At 41.7% G+C, this 19,152-nt stretch overlaps 1 protein-coding gene across 5 annotated transcripts in view; it reads right to left on the bottom strand.

The window, feature by feature from the left end:
- Ubp1 (upstream binding protein 1) overlaps positions 1 to 19,152 on the bottom strand; it is a 49,967-nt gene that overhangs the window by 17,982 nt on the left and 12,833 nt on the right. For 3 of the 5 annotated variants that reach the window (XM_052723072.1, XM_052723104.1, XM_052723085.1), the window contains exons 2-8: positions 17,674 to 17,825; positions 9,372 to 9,448; positions 4,790 to 4,895; positions 4,050 to 4,156; positions 1,536 to 1,688; positions 1,336 to 1,446; positions 788 to 895 (exon numbers count right to left, since the gene is read on the bottom strand). In XM_052723072.1, the coding sequence (XP_052579032.1) occupies positions 788 to 895; positions 1,336 to 1,446; positions 1,536 to 1,688; positions 4,050 to 4,156; positions 4,790 to 4,895; positions 9,372 to 9,448; positions 17,674 to 17,825 (814 nt within the window). The remainder of the gene's footprint in view (positions 1 to 787; positions 896 to 1,335; positions 1,447 to 1,535; positions 1,689 to 4,049; positions 4,157 to 4,789; positions 4,896 to 9,371; positions 9,449 to 17,673; positions 17,826 to 19,152) is intronic. The other 2 variants (XM_052723078.1, XM_052723094.1) reach the window with 1 other exon arrangement.

The following is a 19,152-nucleotide window of genomic DNA, read 5'->3' as shown; positions in this document are numbered from 1 at the left end:
AGTAAGGGTATATGGCTGATTTCAATCTGAACTCAGAACAATCCTCTGTGGACTACTGGGCAGAGTTGTGTTACAAAGACTTGCTCTATTCACCCTGACAGCGCTTGGTCAAACCCTCTCACTAAGTGCTCGTTGCTGAGGGTCCTGGGGTGCGGTGCAGCAAGCTCACCACTGTGCTCTGAAGCGCTACATCACAATGCGGGTGCCAAGAGAAGACACTACACAGTCAAGGATGTTCTTCTACCAGTGCTGCCCAAGAGGCTTTTAAAAGCACAGACAGACACACATTCTTATGGTGCATGCAGGGGAAGGTCACACAGAGTACTGCACATGGTAATGTCAAGCTTGCTGCCATCATTTAACTGTCTACAAAATTTTCTTATTTGGTATACATGTGAAAAAAGCAAAACTTCTTAACTACATAAAAATGATTTAAAATTAGTCAAGTAATTCATGATCTTGAAGGAGTTGTGTGTGTGAAGGGGAAGAAGGGAAGGAGAAGGCAAGGGAACAAGGGAACAAGTTGGAAAACATCTCTCTGAGTGTCGTTCCCTCTAAAACCACCCACTATGGTCAACATTGTTTATGCTTTGTTTTAAAGTGTTAGATTTAGGAAATTTTCCTCAGCGAGGAACAAACAGAAAGCAGAAAGTCTAAACAAAAGCAAATTAAATCAAGACATGGACATAAAAACAATTTCGGCTTTACTTTTCCATGGAAGTTGGTCCTATATCTAACACTGCACAAGGGTTCTTGCACAATGAAAAGAGAAGCAGAAGTCCCTTACACTGCCTCGCTTTGCCAGAGAATCACCGTAGTCTGCTGGCAAAGTCCGCTTGCTGGACTTTTTCTGCTCATGTTCAACTGCATCTTCAATTATAGGCTCAAGCCTCATCTGGACAAACACCAAAGATTGGGGTCAATGTCTTTTCATTATACAAAGAAAGACCTAATACCCTGTTTTCATGTCTTTGCGCTCAATTAAACAAATGTATGACTAACAGGATTCAAAGTTAAAGAAAATGCAAAACCCCAGCAGTGACAAAAATTGGACATTCTAGGCCCCCACTTAAATCTCTTGTCAATTTCAAGGTTTTAAGGTCTATTCTGAGACCTCATTGGGATTTCAGCATCTTCATTCAAGATCCCACCCAAGCAAATAAACTAATAAAACCCTCAAACTTAGGGTAAAACACGTGCCCACAAAATCCTCAGAATATCATGTCAATCCGCCACCCAGCCTTCCCAATCCCTTTGTTGCAACACATGTGCAAGGTCCTGCTAACACGCATTTAAACCTGTTTCTCTCCAAAGCCAAATGCCGTGCCACATTACCTCTGTGAGGATGGTGGTGTCATAAGATGGCTGATACTTTTCTTTTTCATGAGCTGTTCTCTTTTCCATCTTTTCTCGGTCAGTTTTTTGTTTCCTATCTGCACCTTTAGGCTTAAAAACAAAGTAGGTGACTTCATTCATCTGGCTGCACACAACTTTACAAACAAAACTGAACATCCCTCCTGGTTTCCATTGCTTACCTTAAAGACTTTGATTTGGCAGCTAGCTGAGTGAAGATGATCTGTGTATTCTCCATTTTCATTCTGCTTAAAGGTGTCAACCTGGATCCTAAAAGGCACTCCCTTTTCACCTCCATGCTTCCGTGGAGTGAATTCTGTGCTGATGCAGTGTACCTACAGAACAATTCAAGCCGAACTACATTCAAAAACCTTCCACTGAGGCTCTATTTTATTCCCTCATGGATGTACATCCAAGATCCCTTAAAACAGACAAAGGTCAAATTCTCTTGGAATTTCCTGAATGCTCCTGAATACAGGCCTTCCTTTGAGAACTTCAGTGTTTCTGGACTCACTGGGCTCCAGCAATTCTCTTGCTCTAGTGCTTCTCCTCTCACGGGGGACGGGTTCCAGTGAGGAAAGGAGCCCAGAAGCATCTACACATTCTCACCTGCCTCCACCCCAACAGCATGCTCTCTCAGACCAGGGTCCTAAGGCCTGCCTCTCCACTGCCTCCACCCCTGCTGTAGACAGCCAAGCTTCTTGCTACTGCTTCTCCAAACACACCAATTTGTGATGCTTTGCCTGGGCAATTTTTAGTCCCTAAAGCCTCATTATTTATGCAAATTGTATTCATCTAAACTCTCCAGATCAACCTTTCCAAGTCCTGGCAGGCTCGCAGGGGCAAAATTCATTTCAACTCCCCCGACCCATACCACTTCAGAAAACAGCCTCAGGATACAACATGAAGTTAGCAAGCAGCAAGACCACGGTCATTTCTGACTGCTACACAGACAAGCCCTCTTCAAGTGATATGCAATGTGAAAGCTCACCTCTGCAATGAGGTTGCACAACCTGAGATAAGGCCAGGTCTTACCACTCTTATTTACTACAAAACTGATTATTCTATTGGACAGACACTAATAGCACGTGACAATATTCAACCAATATGAATCATGTCATCATCATTAACTGAAGGGAATATTTCACAGACAACCCAAATATGGAATGCTAATGATCATTAGAGTTGATGCAAACACAGCTTACTTAAGCTGGTTAACAATTAAATAGCTATTCCCTTCTATATAAAGACTACCTATACACAGTAGTTAAAATTCCACCACTTACAAATTTGGAAACACTACATATTACAACTACTTTTGGGTTTTAAATATGTAATCATGTTACTTTCAAAGTTATCTCTTGGACACACGAAAGTGTTTATGGATAAAATACAGTGGGGTTTGTTTTAAAATATGCCAACAGTGCCTGGTGTGATGGTGCACAGCTTTGATCCCAGCCTCAGGAGACACAGGCAGGTGGATCTCTGACATGATGGACATATGAAGAATCCACTATCATTATCTCTTCATTTGTATATATTAAAGTTTGATTATAAACATGTTTTAAATAATGTTAGAAAAAAATTTTAAGCCTAAAACTTTTTTTCAATAGTATCCTTTTAAATGGCAGTTTCTGTTCAAGAGAAATGTGCATCATGAAAAAAATAGAAAGTTCTATTACTGTGAACACCGATCAAAAATAAAATTTAAGACAGGCGGTGGTGGCACACGCCTTTAATGCCATCCTTTGAGAGGCAGAAACAGAGTTCAAAAACAACCTGGTCCACAGAGTGAGTTCCAGGATAGATAGAGCTACACAGAGAAACCCTGTCTTGGAAAAAAAAAAAAAAAAATTAAAAGCCCAAAGGTGTGGTGGCACGCTGTACATGGTGAGCTCCAGGCCATCCAAAGCTATAAAGTGAGATCCTGTTTCCAAAACAAACAAAAAAGATGATAATAATAATAATAATAATATTGCCAGGCATGGCGGTGCACCTTTAATTTCAGCACTCAGCAGGTGGATCTCTGTGAGTTGAAAGTCAGCCTGGGTTACATAGTGAGTTCCAGAACAGCTAGGGCTATGTAGAGAGACCCTGTCTCAAAAAAACAAAACAAAAATAACAAAAAAATTTATTACTATCACCCAATGTCTTTTATGTCTATATAACTAATCTAGTAAATTAAAGCCATTTTAACTGTATTTTTATTTATTTATTTTTTTTTCTTTGGTTTTTCGAGACAGGGTTTCTCTGTGTGGCTTTGCGCCTCTCCTGGAACTCACTTGGTAGCCCAGGCTGGCCTCGAACTCACAGAGATCCGCCTGGCTCTGCCTCCCGAGTGCTGGGATTAAAGGTGTGCGCCACCACCGCCCGGCTTAACTGTATTTTTAAAAATAATTTATTTTTATTTTATGTGCATTGGTGATTTGCCTACATGTATATCTATGTAAGGATGTCAGATCTTGGAGTTACAGACAGCTGTGAGCTGCCACGTGGTTGCTGGGAATTGAACCCAGATCCTCTGGAAGAGCAGCCAGTGTTCTTAACTGCTGAGTCACCTCTCTAGCCCCTTAACTATATGTATTTTTTTTTAAAGACATTACGTTATAATTTACAAATAAATACTTTCATGAGACAGGAATTCAATCTTCTAAATGACTTGAGCAGTATGCATCTAACAACGTAAAAAGGCAAACCTGAATGAAGGCAGATGTGCGCTTTGCAGGGTCCCACAGAAATTCAACTGCATTTAACTGGCTTGGATTTGTCCTTGTGTCAATTATTCCCACAGACATTGGAATATCTGTATGTTCAAACACAAGTTACAAAAAAAAAAATGCATCCACTTTAAGTAATTAAAAGAAAAGACTTACAATTTGAGCCTGGTGTGGTGACACACTCAAGTAGAGTCCCAGCTATTTGGGAGGCTGAGGTATGGGGGATGGCTTGAGCCTAGAGGTTCAAGCGCAGCCTGGGCAGCCTAGTAAAACCCCATCTCAAAACAAAACAAAACAAAAAAATCAAAACAAACAAAAACAAAACAAACTTAAAACTTACTATATTATGTTCTATGGAAATAATTAATCCATGTTGAACTTCCCTTCAACGTTCTCCGTAGTCAACCTTGTCTTCAATATCAAATCCACCTAACAAGAATCACAGTTTCTCCTACCACGGTTTGTATTTCATTTCATTAAGAATATGATGGACGATGCCAACTGAGGTTTAAAATAGCTTCAAAATCATACAATTCCTGGTGGAGGTTACTTTAGCACCACAAAACTACTTCACTCTTCAAGCATAAGGCAATTCTCAAGACACAGATCTACTAACACCTAAGCTGAATTTGTGTGATGAATTTTACATGGTGCCAACATGTTAATGGACATAGTTACACAGCACCTTCATCTCCATGGTCTTTGACAGCCACCTGTACCTAAATCGAGAAGTCTGTCTCCTGGGCGATTCCACTTCCAGCCTTCAAGCTGCTGATGCTCTGTATACTGTAGCCGTCTGTCATGGAACACCACCCTTATGATGCTCTGTGAAACGAGGGAGGACAGTGAGCGTTTCAGCCACTCTGGCTAAATGGAGAAGCATTTTCGGTTTTTTACTTATTAAATAGTAATAGATGAGCATACAAAACCAGGTTCTGCTTTAAATGCTCCCTCTGTGAGGTTGAGCACCATAGCTCACACATAAACGCCAGCACTTGAGAGGCTGAGGCAGGAGGACTGCTTCAAGTTTGAAGCCATCCTGGGTCACATAAACAGCTAGTTTCAAAGCCCACATAGGCTATATAGTGAGTGACATCTTAGTTCCAAAATAAGAGAAGAGAAATTCCACCTGTTTCTATTCTTGGATATCTAATTTATGACACGCTTACTTAGTTACCAAGAATTATAACTAAAAATTATGCACAAATTTAAAAAGTGTAATTTTTTTTTCTTCGAGACAGGGTTTCTCTGTGTAACAGCCCTGGAACTCGCTTTGTAGACCAGGCTGCCCTCGAACTCATGGAGATCCGGCTGAGCACTGGGATTAAAGGTGTGCACCACCACTGTCTAATTAAAAGGTTTAATCTATAAAATAATTCAGTGTTGTAATTTAAAAAAATCAATGTACATGACCATGAAATTAGTGAGCAGGAATTAGATTTCTATGAGAAAATACCAGCTGCCCAAAAGAATTATGAAAGATGAAAAATATTAAAAATATAGATAGGTAAGCCCTGACAACAGTCAACTGTATTAATCTTAACATCGGCTGTAATGACTCAGCAATCTCGAGGCTGAGGCAGGAGAGCTTAAGATTAAGGCCAGCTGGGCTACAGAGGCGACTGTCTGAAAAACAATAATAATCGCTAAGTTTCTCTAAAAAGACAGGTTGGTGAGGTGGCTTAGAGGATAAAGTGCTTGCAGATAACCTAAATTCAATCCTGGGAACCCACATAAAAGTGAGAAGAAAGAACTGACTGCATAAAATTTCCTCTAATTTACACACACACACTGTGGCATATACATACACATACAACTAAATTAAATAATCAACAAAGACTACAAAAGTGAACATTCTAGCTGGGCCTAGTGATACAGGCCTATAATTCTAACTACTTGGGAGGCTGGAGAATCAGAATATGAGGCTAGCCTAGGCTACAGAGTGAGTGCAGGACCATCCTTCACAACTTAATGAGTCCCTGTCTCCAATTTTAAACATATAAAAAAGTAGAGCTGCCGGGCGGTGGTGGCGCACGCCTTTAATCCCAGCACTCAGGAAGCAGAACCAGGCGGATCTCTGTGAGTTCGAGGTCAGCCTGGGCTATGGAGTGAGTTCCAGGAAAGGTGCAAGGCTACACAGAGAAACCCTGTCTCGAAAAACAAAACAAAACAAAAAAATTTTTTTTTTGAGGGGGTTGGAGATTTAGCTCAGTGGTAGAGCGCTTGCCTAGCAAGCGCAAGGCCCTGGGTTCGATTCTCAGCTCCAGATAAAAAAAAAAAAAAAAAAAAAAAAGTAGATCCAGGCCTGATAGCTCACATCCATAAGCCCAGCACTGCAATACCACGGTAAGTCTGTGGCTTGAGTTGGTGGTCATGTTGGGAGTGGCTTGAGGTAGAGCTCCTTACTTCATGGACTGCCAGTGTTGCCTGTTTCTTCACTTGAGTTAGTCTGATAACACTCTTTCTGTGTGTTTTAATTTGGAAGTAAATTCAAAGAAGTTCAACAAATTAAATGATTAACCTTTCATACCAAACTACTCTGACAGGCATTTTAACTAGCTCCATGAAATCATTTTAAACACAACTCACCTATGTAACTAGCTATTTCTCAATCAGGGAACTGCCTTAAAAAGCCAATTTTCACTGATAAATGCCAAGTGTTTTAGAATTGACTTTCCCAGTGCTTTGATAGAAATTTAATTTGGCATTTGGTGTTGATTTCAAACTGTGTTACACTTTCCTCAGATCATCAGTAGTCTTGGCTGATGACCTAAGCAAACATGAATTAATACACTGTATAACCCAGCACACATACAAGGAACTCAAGGGTATGAAGACAAGATATACAGCTCAGCCGGGCGGTGGTGGCGCACGCCTTTAATCCCAGCACTCGGGAGGCAGAGCCAGGCGGATCTCTGTGAGTTCGAGGCCAGCCTGGGCTACCAAGTGAGTTCCAGGAGAGGCGCAAAGCCACACAGAGAAACCCTGTCTCGAAAAACCAAAAAAAAAAAAAAAAAGATATACAGCTCAAGGGTTCTTACAGCTGAGGACTTGCTCTTGTGGAAGACCCAAGTTCCATTTCCAACACCCACATGCAGGCTCACAACCACCTGTAACTCTAGCTACCATGGATCTTCTGGCTCCTGAGGGCTCTTACACACGAATTCACACACACACACTTTAAAAGTAAAAAAGCCAGGCCTGACAGCACAAGCCAGAAACTCTGCTCTTAGGAACTCTGAGGCAGGAGGATTGCAAGTTCAAGGCCTGCATGATCTACACAGGGAGCTCAAGGCAGCTTATTCAAACTGTTGTAAGATTAGAAGTTCAATAGAGTTGCAAATTGGCTCACTGAAATAGATTACTTGCTTAGTATGTACGGGGCCCTAGGTTCAACTGTCAATACCAAAAAGAAAAACAAAAACCAAACAAAAAGTTTTTAACAGCTGGAGACATGGCTCAACAACTAAGAGCACTGGCCACTCTTCCAGAGGACCCGGGTTCAATTCCCAGCACCCGCATGGCAACTCACAACCATTCCAGGGGATCCAACACCATCATACAAACATGTATGTAGGCAAAACACCAATGTACATAAAAATAAAAAAATTAAAAAGTTTTAAGATGTTCTAACAATTTTGGGAATTGGAGATATGGCTCCATTGGTAGTGTTTCCTTAGTATGCGTGAAGCTGTGGTTCAATCCCCTGCACCTACACACCCAGCACAGTGTTACTCACCTACCATCCTAGCACTCACAAGTGGAGGCAGAAAGACCAGAAATTCAAGGCTGTCCTCAGGCTACATGAGGAATTTGAGACCAGCCTGGGCTACATGACACCCTGTGCCAACAAACATGCACGAATACGTGAGCTCCACTTTTGGAGCCAGTGTATAGGGCTCAACACAAAACATATCAAATACACTGACAATGTTATTACAGAATCCATAACAACGAATCTTCAACCTTTTTATATTTGCATATTTTTTGGTAAAAGCAGCATGCTAGTTATCAAATGTAACTTTTACAGTGACAGAAAAATACAGTCTTATCTCCTCTTTAAAAAATTATTTCTGGTGCCGGGTGGTGGTGATGCACACCTTTAAAACCAGCACTCGGGAGGCAGAGGCAGGCAGATCTCTGTGAGTTGGAGGCCAGCCTGGTCTATAGAGTGAGTTCCAGGACATCCAGGGCTACACAGTGAAGGCCCTTTTCAAACAAACAAACAACAACAAAACCAATGAAAAAATTATTACTGGGAGTATCAGCAAACATGTATCTGGCCTGTGTGAGATCCCAGTTTGATCCCCAACATTACAACAAACATCAGGGGAGCTGCGCTCCGAGCAGCCTCCTGCTAACAGTGCAGCTTGTCCCTTCCCAATAAGCATATTCCAAAAATGCACTGCCTCTGATGCTGTAGTATCTATAACAAGCCCCGGTACGTAGGCAGACAGAGCTAGAAGGACTCACCCTCCATGACCCACGAATGAAAGTGTGTGTATTCCTTGTCTAAAGAGCAATCCTCAAGGCTGACCAGACAAGGGCTATGTCTCTTATATATAGGACGCCTGACATCCTCATTTAGATATGTCAGTAGATAAACTGAAATTTCAAGTTATACTGAAGAAAAATTTAAAAAGTGAAAGAAAAGGTTCTTAAAAGTTGTAAATTAACGTATTTCAAATGCGAGGCTCGGCCGGCCCGACGGCTGAGCAGGTACAAGTGCTTGCAGCACAAGCCTGACAGCGCAGGTTCAATGCCCAAACCCCACATGAAGTTGGAGGGGAAGAGCGAGCTTCCAACAGCCATCCTCTGGCCCCCACACATGCATGTGCATAGCTGTGCAGGAGTGTGTGCTCTCACAGTCTCTTTCTCTCTCTCATAATAATGGTAATGATAATGATAAAAAGTAAAACTGAAAAGGGCTTAGATGTGGAGATGGGTTTTGCTCTGCATAACTAAACTACCTTTTCTACTGTTTCCTGGTTCCCAACAACTGTAACTTCCATGTCACACATGAGTAAGCAAAATACAACTGAAAAAGCCCAAACTTCTAAAGTAGTCATTTTTCTAAAGAGATATTTTAAAATTTTTATAAAGAAGCTTACATCAATGACTTAGAGTTTAAGGTACAACTTCCAAACCCCTGTGGTGGAAGCAGAGAGCCCTCCAGCCTCAAGTGTGCTATGGCAGTGGCACACGCACAATATAAATACATATTAAAAAACAAACAAAAAATTTCTTGCATGCCACTTTTATTCAATCACCACAGAATCCACTGAAACAGACTGTCCTTACCTTTACCAATTTTCCACTGATCTCAGGCATATCTCCCATTTTGCGATTATCCAGCATCCGAATTTCATAAGACTGGCCTAATTTAAAGAAATTATATATCAAAAACAATCCATGTAAAGAACATCAATGTATTCTACATAATTCTGTATATTCTGTCCCTCAGAATATACAACTACATGAAATTAATTTTTCAGTGTGCCAGAGAAGCATATTCAAGTTGTTCTTTCTCTTTTTTTCTCCTGAAAAATCACACCATTCTATCCTAATGACACATAGGAGATTGCCTGTCAATTTACTTTCACTGGCCATTCTCAACTATTTTACTACATATGTATCCAAGATTTAACTTTCTGCTTTTCTGAAATATTAAATTTATACCATGAAATCTATTTTATTTATTTATTTATTTATTTTGGTTTTTCTGTGCAGCTTTGGAATCTGTCCTGGAACTCATTTTGTAGACCAGGCTGGCCTCGAACTCAGAGATCCACCTGCCTCAGCCTCCTGAGTGCTGGGATTAAAGGCATGCACCACCACCACCCAGCATAAAATTTATTTTTTAAGCTATAATTCATAGGGTTTTTAATATGTTCAAAGCTGCACAACTATCATTACCACCAATTTTAGAGCACTTTATTGTCTTAAACAGAAACCCCAACTCAGTAGCTATCACCTCCCATGCTCCTCTGTCCATCCTACTAAACCCCAGACAATTACTAATCCACCTTCTATCTCTAGGGACTTGCCTATTACAGACATTTCATATAAACCAAACATAATATGTGTGGTTTCAGAGAATGCCTTCTTTCACTTAATGTATGCTTTTTCCTTTTTATGTAATTTTTTCCTTTCTATGGCCAGATAATATTCTACTGCAAGAGCAGACCAAGTTTTGTTCATCTACTCATCAAGTGATGTATATTTTGTGTTGTTTTCCAATTTGGGAGTGACAATAAATGGTACTATGAACATAGACAAATGGTTTTTTTGTATGGACCAAGACCAATTTTAATCTTGGAGCCTCTCTGTGTTACTAAATCCAAGTCACATTTGCCCATTGCCTCATTTGTACACACACACACACACACGTACGTGCGTACGTACACACACACACACACACACACACAATTTCTACACACTGGTCTAGAGCATTTAGAAAATTAGGAACAGCCGGGCGGTGGTGGCGCACGCCTTTAATCCCAGCACTCGGGAGGCAGAGCCAGGCGGATCTCTGTGAGTTCGAGGCCAGCCTGGACTACCAAGTGAGTTCCAGGACAGGCGCAAAGCTACACAGAGAAACCCTGTCTCGAAAAACCAAAAAAAAAAAAAAGAAAATTAGGAACAGCTGGAGAGATAGATGGCTCAGTGTTTAGGAGCACTTACTGTTTTTCAAAAAGATCTGAGTTTGATTCCCTGTACCCATGTCAGGGGCTTACAACCTTTTCTAGCTCCAAGGGCAACAGCATTCATATCCACATTACCTACCCCTACAAAGACACACACACATACACACACACACACACACACACACACACACACACAAATTAAAAAAATACTACTCTGGGTTGTTATTAATAAAAATAATGGTGTCATTTGGTATAAACCAAAGATCATTTCTAGACCAGCTGAACTTGAGACTTTAACTACCAACACCCTATCAATTCTGTGGGCCTACAGAAAGATAAGCAGTTCAACCTGTGGGTCATGACCTCCACAGGGGTCGAATATCAGATATCCTACATATCAGATATTAATATTACAACTCATAATAGTAGCAATGAAACAATTTTAAGGTTGGGGTCACCACATGAAGAACTGTATTAAGGGGCTGCAGCACTAGGAAGGTTGAGAACTGCTGCTCTAGGTCACAGAATTATCAACAAAGGGTTATCAAAATATACTCAAATCACTTGAAAACTGGTGAGAAAAAAACAGCTGTGCATAGTGTATTACTGAAATATTCCTTAATTTTTAAAATATTCCTTAAATTTGTCCATCATATTGAAAGATTAATAAAAGAATTTATGACAAGTGAAATTTAAATATTTAAACTAAGATACAGATTGCAACATATTTAACAATGAATCTTGATTTTGAAAACAGTAACAATTTTTTAAAAAGCATAGATGCAGTTTTGAAAAACATATCATTACACATTTAAAATTACACCGAGCCTCATAAGAACTTAGGAAATAAAAGTAAAAGTTTTGTGTTAGTTATCTGATTATTCAAAACGTTGAATAAAAAGTCAACACTGGCAGGTGAAGCAAGCCCGAGAGTTTCAGGCCAGCACGAGCTACATAGTGAAACACTGTCTTGAAAAAGTCAAGTGGGCAAGGAATGATTTTATACAATGGTCTAAATAGTCTCTCTAGAAAGCAGCCTGTATGCACCCGTCAATAAGTTAAATTCCAGACCGTTGGACTCATATTCTAACTAATCAAAGGGGAAAAAAAATACAAGAGAGGGACTATTTTAACTTGTATTCCCCACAAAGGGCTCAATACTCAAGAAGTGCTCACAAAATCACCAACAAATGCCTGATATTCCCCAAGGTAAACATGAACAAATCAAAAGGACATGTGAGTTTAAAAAAAAAAAAGAAAGAAAATGCCAATTGAAGGCCAAGAGAAGTCTGTGGTGATATTGTGTCCCCCAATATATTGTGCACCTTAATAAACTTACCTGGGGTCAGAGAACAGAACAGCCACAATATTAAACATAGAGGTTAGGCAATGCTAACACACGCCTTTAATCCTAACATTCCAGAGGCAGAAATCCATCTGGATCTCTGTGAGTTCAAAGCTACACTGGAAACAGCCAGGCATGGTGACACATGCCTTTAATCCCAGGAAATGATGGCAGGAGGCAGAAAGGTATATAAGGCGTGAGGACCAGGAACTAGAGCCTGGTTAAGCTTTTAGCAGCAGTTCAGCTGAGATCCATTCGGATGAGGACACCGAGGTTTCCAGTCTGAGGAAACAGGATCAGCTGAGGAAATTGGCAAGGTGAGGTAGCTGTGGCTGGTTCTGTCTCTCTTGATCTTTCAGTGTTCACCCCATACCTGGCTCTGAGTTTGTTTTTATTAATAAGATCTCTTTAAGATTCGTGCTACAGAAGTCAGTCACCCTCCATGAGAGAAACCCGACCTATCAGAGTGGTGTCAGCCCCTCAGTCTGAGTTGGCAAGGCTAAAGGTTTGTCCTATTTGCTGATAGCAGGAGAGGTTGAAAGCAGAGGTCACTAACTGGAGGCACCATAAGGAAGAGCCTATGGGAGTTTTCTGCTTTTAGATGTAAACTGTGAGGGGGGGCCAAGAACTACACCAGAGTTCTGATGGAGGAGGAGCAGCTGCCACCTCCTAACGTGGTAAAAACAGCAAGGAGCAGACCAGAGAAGACAAGACCCAAAGTGTCAAGTCAGCTACCATGGGGCATCCACGAGGATGAAGTTAGTTTCAAATCTGGAGCGACAGGAAGAGAGGAGGCTGCAGATGTTAACAGAGGGCTTTTCAGGATACAGTGTGAGGTGCAGCTATTTCAACACGACCACTGAAGGAGTAAAGAAGAAAACAGAGGGCTTCACCTCGTGGAGTCACCCAAGAAAAGATGAGAGGGGTGTAGCTAGAGTTTTTTTGTCTGGCCCACCGTCAGGACAAATCTCTGACACCCGCCAGTCTCACAGCCATTCAGACCCAACCAAATAAACACAGAGACTTATATTGGTTACAAACTGTATGGCCGTGGCAGGCTTTTTGCCAACTGTTCTTACAGCTTAAATTAATCCATTTCTATTTATCTATACCTTGCCACGTGGCTTGTGGCTTACCGGTACTTTACATCTTTCTTGTCCTGATGGCGGCTGGCAGTGTCTCTCTCACCCAACTTCCTGTTCTCTCCATTTTTTTCTCTCTTAGTCCCGCCTATACTTCCTGCCTGGCCACTAACCAATCAATGATTTATTCATTGACCAATCAACAACACATTTAACATACAGACCATCCCACAACAGAGGGAGACAAAAGCAGTGCTCATTTGGCTCTCCTGGACAAAGGGAAAAACTGTCCCCCGGGATCACGTCATGATCCTCAGAAACACCAAGTCCTCAAGCCGGAGAGAATAAGGAAGAGAAGGAGGGAGTCCTGGTGCCCCTGCTTTCTTTGGTTGATGTTTCCTGGTCCATTTAAGGAAGGGTCTGAAGCACACAGCTGACAGTTCTGTGTCTTCCCACAGACAGATCAAAACATGCTGCTCATGGATAAAAGTTATTTATTCTCCCAGACCAGAAGTGGGCTTTAAAGGATTCTGTGAACTGGACATGGTGCCATGGGCCTGTAACCTGGCACTTGAGAGGCAGAGGCAAGAGCTCCAGGCCAGCCTGTTTCAAATCCCAAGGGCAGGAATGTAGCTCAGAGATAAAGCACTTGCCCAGTCACACCCCAATGCCACATATTCCACTTCAGGAATGCCCACTGGAAGGTGACCAGGACTTCATAGGCTTTTCTTTCCATTTGTCTTCTTCTCCTCCATAGTTTTTCAACTCCATACATTTCAGTTCCAAATAAAACTCAAAATTCCACTCCTAATAAAGTATTGAGTGTATCAAATCAAACTGTAACATCCCGTGAGATGCTGGTTCTGTTCTGAACTTTATTTACCTTCTGAATTTTTAAAAATATTTGTTTAGCTTTTATATGTTTGTCTGTATGTGTGTGTGTGTGTGTGTGTGTATATGTGTGTGTGTGTGTGTGTGTGTGTGTGTGTGTGTGTGTGTGTGTGTATATGCATGCAGTGCCTGTAGAGGCCAGAAGATGCCATAAGATCCCCTGCAACTGTAGTTACAGATGGTTGTGAGCCACCATGTGGATTCTGGGAACTGAACCTTAGGTCCTTTACAAGAGGATTAAGTGCTCATAACCACTAAGCCATCTCTCCAGCCCCTACTTTCTGAATTTACCTTCCACACTTTGGTATTTTTCTTCTTTGGGGGTTTAGTAACACAAAAGAACTGCCATGGTTGACAACTGCTAGCCCGGTGTAGTGAAGCATGCCTTTAATCCCAGCACTCAGGAGGCAGAGGCAGGCTGATCTGAGTTCAAGGCCAGCCTGGTCTACAGAGCAAGTTTCAGGACAGCCAGGGCTACACAGAGAAACCCTGTCTCAACAATCAAACAAACCCCCCTCAAAAAAAGGGAAAGAAAACACAATTGCTATGCTGAGTTCATATCCCTACCTACCTCTTGTTTTGAGTACTCAGACTCTAGACCTTTCTCACATGGACTCCAAAGACATGACAACACCCACATGGCTAAGTTTAAGCTTATAAAAAAAAATCATTTATTTTTCTTTTATGTGTACAAATGTTCTGTCGACTCATTTGACTGGTGTTCAAAGAGGCAAAAAGAATGCAATAGATTCCTTGGAACTGGAGTTACAAATGGTTGTAGCACGGCACGTGGGAACTGGAAATGAACGCAGGTCCTTCCTCTGCAAGAGCATCAAGTATTTTTAAAGCTGGAAAGCCTAGCATGTGGGAGACAGAGGCAGGCAGATTTCTGAGACTTTTAGGCCAGTTTTATCTACACAGTGAGTTCCAGACAAGTCAAGACCACAAATGAGACCCTATCTCAAAAAAAAAAAAAAAAGGCAGCAAGTATTCTTAACTGCAGGGCTACCTATGTTCTAGCCTCTTATTTCTACAGTCCTAACTTTTAGTAACCAAAATTAAACAAAAGGAAATCTAGTATGGATAAAATGAAAGTAACTAAAAACATTTTTTTCTAGAGTGTACAATATTTTAACATAATTTTAATAAACGTGCTACTATTTCCTAAGGCCTAAGACCTCTTTGCAATGTAGCTGATATTGGTTAATTAACAGACAGTATTTGAGAGGAACTGGGAGAAAGGTTCTCTTTTTTGCTTGCAGATGAGATGACGATGCTCCAGTGGCTACAAGGACCTAACCCAGAATGCAGCAAGGCAGAATGGGTCTCCCAAATCCCCTTCCAAAGACCAAGCTCCTTGGCAAAGAAAGGATGATTTATCCTACCTAGTCAGACCCTGTTCAAAGGAGAACCAGTTACTCCAAGTTCAAAATCAGGAACCTAACTCTTCTTATAGACGGCAATTTAGAGATAACCAGCCAAACACAAAGTTGCGGTTTTCAAACTCTGAACTCTTATAGTTTGAAAACATCACCCCTCCCACCCAGCTAAGAATTCTTGATCCAATTTCTGCTACCTACATTACCTACAGTTTCCCCTTTCTTTTGTTTTCTTCCCATTATCCAATGGTGCAGTCCTAATGAATAGTTCCAAAGGCAGGTGAGCAGTGAGCCTAAGGGGGAACTACTAGCAAACAGCAAGTCACAGCATTAGCCTCTGAATACCTGCCAGCTCTCCTCTGAATGCTATCCTTCAACTGGTGGTGCTGGAGGGCTGGGGGTTGGAGCTCAGCAGTGGAGCACCTGCCCTGCATGCATGAGGCCAGTGTTTGATCCCCAGCAATGCAGAAATAGAAAGACAAACGGAAGTCAGGGAAAGCCCACTTATTTTCCCAAATATTTAAAGTTAAAAAAAAAAAAAAAAAAAGTGAACTGGGGGGGTGGGGGATGGTGGCACACAGTTTTAATCCCAGCAACTAAGGCACAGGCAAGCAAATCTCTGTGAGTTCAATGGCAGCCAGGTCTACACAGTGAGTTCCAGGGATAGTCAGGGATATACAGTGAGACCCTGTCTCAAAAGAGAGGGGCACCTGTGGTTTCCAAGCCAGCAGAAGCCTCACCCCAATTTACCAGGAATACAAGTTCCTGGCAGTGTAGTGGCACACACCTTTAATCTCAGCACTTGGCAGGTAGACCTCTGTGAGTTCCAGGCCAGCCAGAGACCTTATCTCAGAAGAGAAAAGAGGAGAAGAGGGAAGGGGAGAGACGGGGAGGGCAGAAGAGAGAGAAAGAGAAAAGCAAAGTTCCTGGGTCCTGCCCCAAACCTACGAGGAACCAGGACCTCACTCTCAGCCTCCCTGCAACTCTGAAACCACTACCTTGTATGGAAGCCAAGTGCTTACTGGTCAGGACTCCTCCCAATGCATTCAGAATCTTCCCTTGGAACAAGGTCCTGTTCGAAAAACTCTTAGTGGGCCTGATGTAGAGTGCAGCACTTGCCTTACAAATCTACAGCCCTGGGCTGGATCCCAAGCACCCCAAAAACAAACAAAGCAGCTCTTACTAAAATAGCCAAGAATTAACCACATTTTCCCTCAGTGCCTAAACAAATCTCAGGGTTCCATCCCTAACACCCACCACACAGTCAACCAACAGAATAAAATAAGATTAAAATGAATATCCTTGCCCCCACACTGTTTCTTTTGAAAATTTCAAGTCCCAAACAAATTACTAAATAAAATCATTTGAAAGTTATATTTCCAATAACTGAACCCCAAATAAGTACTATATATTAAAAGCAAAGTGAGACGAGCACACATGCTACAGATAGGATTACTGTCTTAAGATAAAGAGCCTCACTATTCTAAACTCCCTATCAAGGGAAGTTACAAGTTAATCTTTTCTTTTTGGAAACAGGGTCTTACTGTATAGACCAGAGTGGCCTCAAATTCAAGATCTGCCTGCCTTTGCCTCCCAAGTGCTGGGCTTAAAAGAACGTGCCACCAGGCTCAGTTCCCTTCTACATCTTGTAATATTAACCATAAATATAAAGCCTAAAACCTATTGTTCAATGAGTTAACGATTCTATTTAGTGGCCAGGCAGTGGTAGTGCATGCCTTTAATCCCAGCACTTGGGAGGCAGAGGAAGGTGCATCTCGAGGCCAGCCTGGTCTACAGAGCTAGTTCTAGGACAGCCAGGGCTACAAAGAGAAACACTGTCTTGAAAAACAAAAACAAAACAAAAGACTGCATTTAGTGACAGAAAAAGAACCACGATGTACATGAAAAGGTTGTTCATGTACAACACTGTTGGCTCACAGAAAACGTCCTACAGATTTTGCTAAGCTTGTACAATGTAAGAACCTACTTTTTTTTTTTTTTTTTTTTTTGGTTTTTCGAGACAGGGTTTCTCTGTGTAGCTTTGCACCTTTCCTGGAACTCGCTTTGGAGACCAGGCTGGCCTCGAACTCACAGAGATCCGCCTGGCTCTGCCTCCCGAGTGCTGGGATTAAAGGCGTGCGCCACCATCGCCCGGCTAAGAACCTACTTTTTAATTGTTACTAGCACTGTAAGTTACAATACCAAAACATTTTAAGATTTTTGTAGATTTTTACATGCTATATGAGGAACCATACTAACCTTGGTTCAAGTAAGTGAGGGTCTCATCATGCAGTTTCACAGCTGGTGAAGTCGCAGCACACATCACATACTGAAATGGGGGGTGCTTGGCCTCACCATCCAAAGAAAGGCTGGAATCTTCTTGCTTGAAAATGGGCAATGCCAATACATCACTGAAAAACAGAACATTAAAACTTACCTTTCTTTATGTTTCAGATATTTGAAAGCATGTAAACATAGTTCAGGGGTCATCACCATCCATCCAGTGCTCAAGATGGAACCCAAAGCTTTGCAAATGCTAGAAAGTCAATGAATAATTTCATTTAAAATTTAAGATAAGCTGGATGGTAGTGATGACCCACTTGGGAGGAAGAGGTGGGATGATCTTTGTGAGTTCCAGGCCATCCTGGACAGCCAGGACTGTTACACAGAGAAACTCGGTCTGGAAACCGCCCCCCCCCCCAAAAATTTAAGAGCCGGGTGGTGGTGATACATGCACACCTTGAGCCCAGCCTGGTCTACAGAGCTAGTTCAGGACAACCGAGGCTGCACAAAGAAACCCTGTCTTTAAAACCACTCCCCTCAAAAAAGAAATCTGAAAAAAAAATTAAGGTAAGTGTTTTGTAGAATAAAACCACTATTAATGCTAATCTGGTTTATCTAAAAGATACTATATGTCACTCATTTTTCTAATGATAGCACATTAGAAACAACTTCAAATAATAGCTAAGGCTGGGCATGTAGCTTAGGGAGACTATTTGCCTATCATGTAAGGGCCCTAGGCCCTTACCAACACCACCACAAACAACAAAAAATTAGCTAGAATTTTTTTTTCTTTTAAAAATCAGTAAATTTAAGCCAGGCAGTGGTGGTGCACGCCTTTAATTCCAGCACTCGGGAGGTAGAGGCAGGTGGATCTCTGTGAGTTCAAGGCCAGCCTGGTCTACAGAGCAAGATCCAGGAAAGGCTCCAAAGCTACACAGAGAAACCCTGTCTTGAAAAAACCAAAAATCAGTAAACTTGCCGGGTATAGTGGTACAGGTCTTTACTTCCAGCATCCAAGAGGTAAAGGCAGGTGGACCTCTGTGAGTTCAAGGCCAGCCTAGTTTACGTAGCAAATCCTAGATTTGCGAGAGTTACATAGTGAGACCCTCTCAAAATAAACAAATAAAATAGTCGGGCGGTGGTGGCGCACGCCTTTAATCCCAGCACTCGGGAGGCAGAGCCAGGCGGATCTCTGTGAGTTCCAGGAAAGGCACAAAGCTACACAGAGAAACCCTGTCTCGAAAAACCAAAAAAAAAAAAAAAAAGTAAACTCTGGCTGAGGATATAGCTCAGATGATACAGCTTGGGCCCCATGAGACCCTGTCCTAATAAAAAAATTGAACTCCAGATTACCTTTAAAAAAGAAAAAGCAAATCCAGAGTGCCTAACTACCTGTTTTGAAAGGCAGGAACTAAGACTCCTGCCAAAAGACAGGTCACACTAGCATCATGGAGC

This window comes from Peromyscus californicus, unplaced genomic scaffold, assembly GCF_007827085.1.
Source record: "Peromyscus californicus insignis strain IS unplaced genomic scaffold, ASM782708v3 Scaffold_11__1_contigs__length_118956290, whole genome shotgun sequence".
NCBI lineage: Eukaryota > Metazoa > Chordata > Mammalia > Rodentia > Cricetidae > Peromyscus > Peromyscus californicus.
Note: the sequence above shows the minus strand (reverse complement) of the source record. Positions and strands in the feature narration are given on the sequence as shown.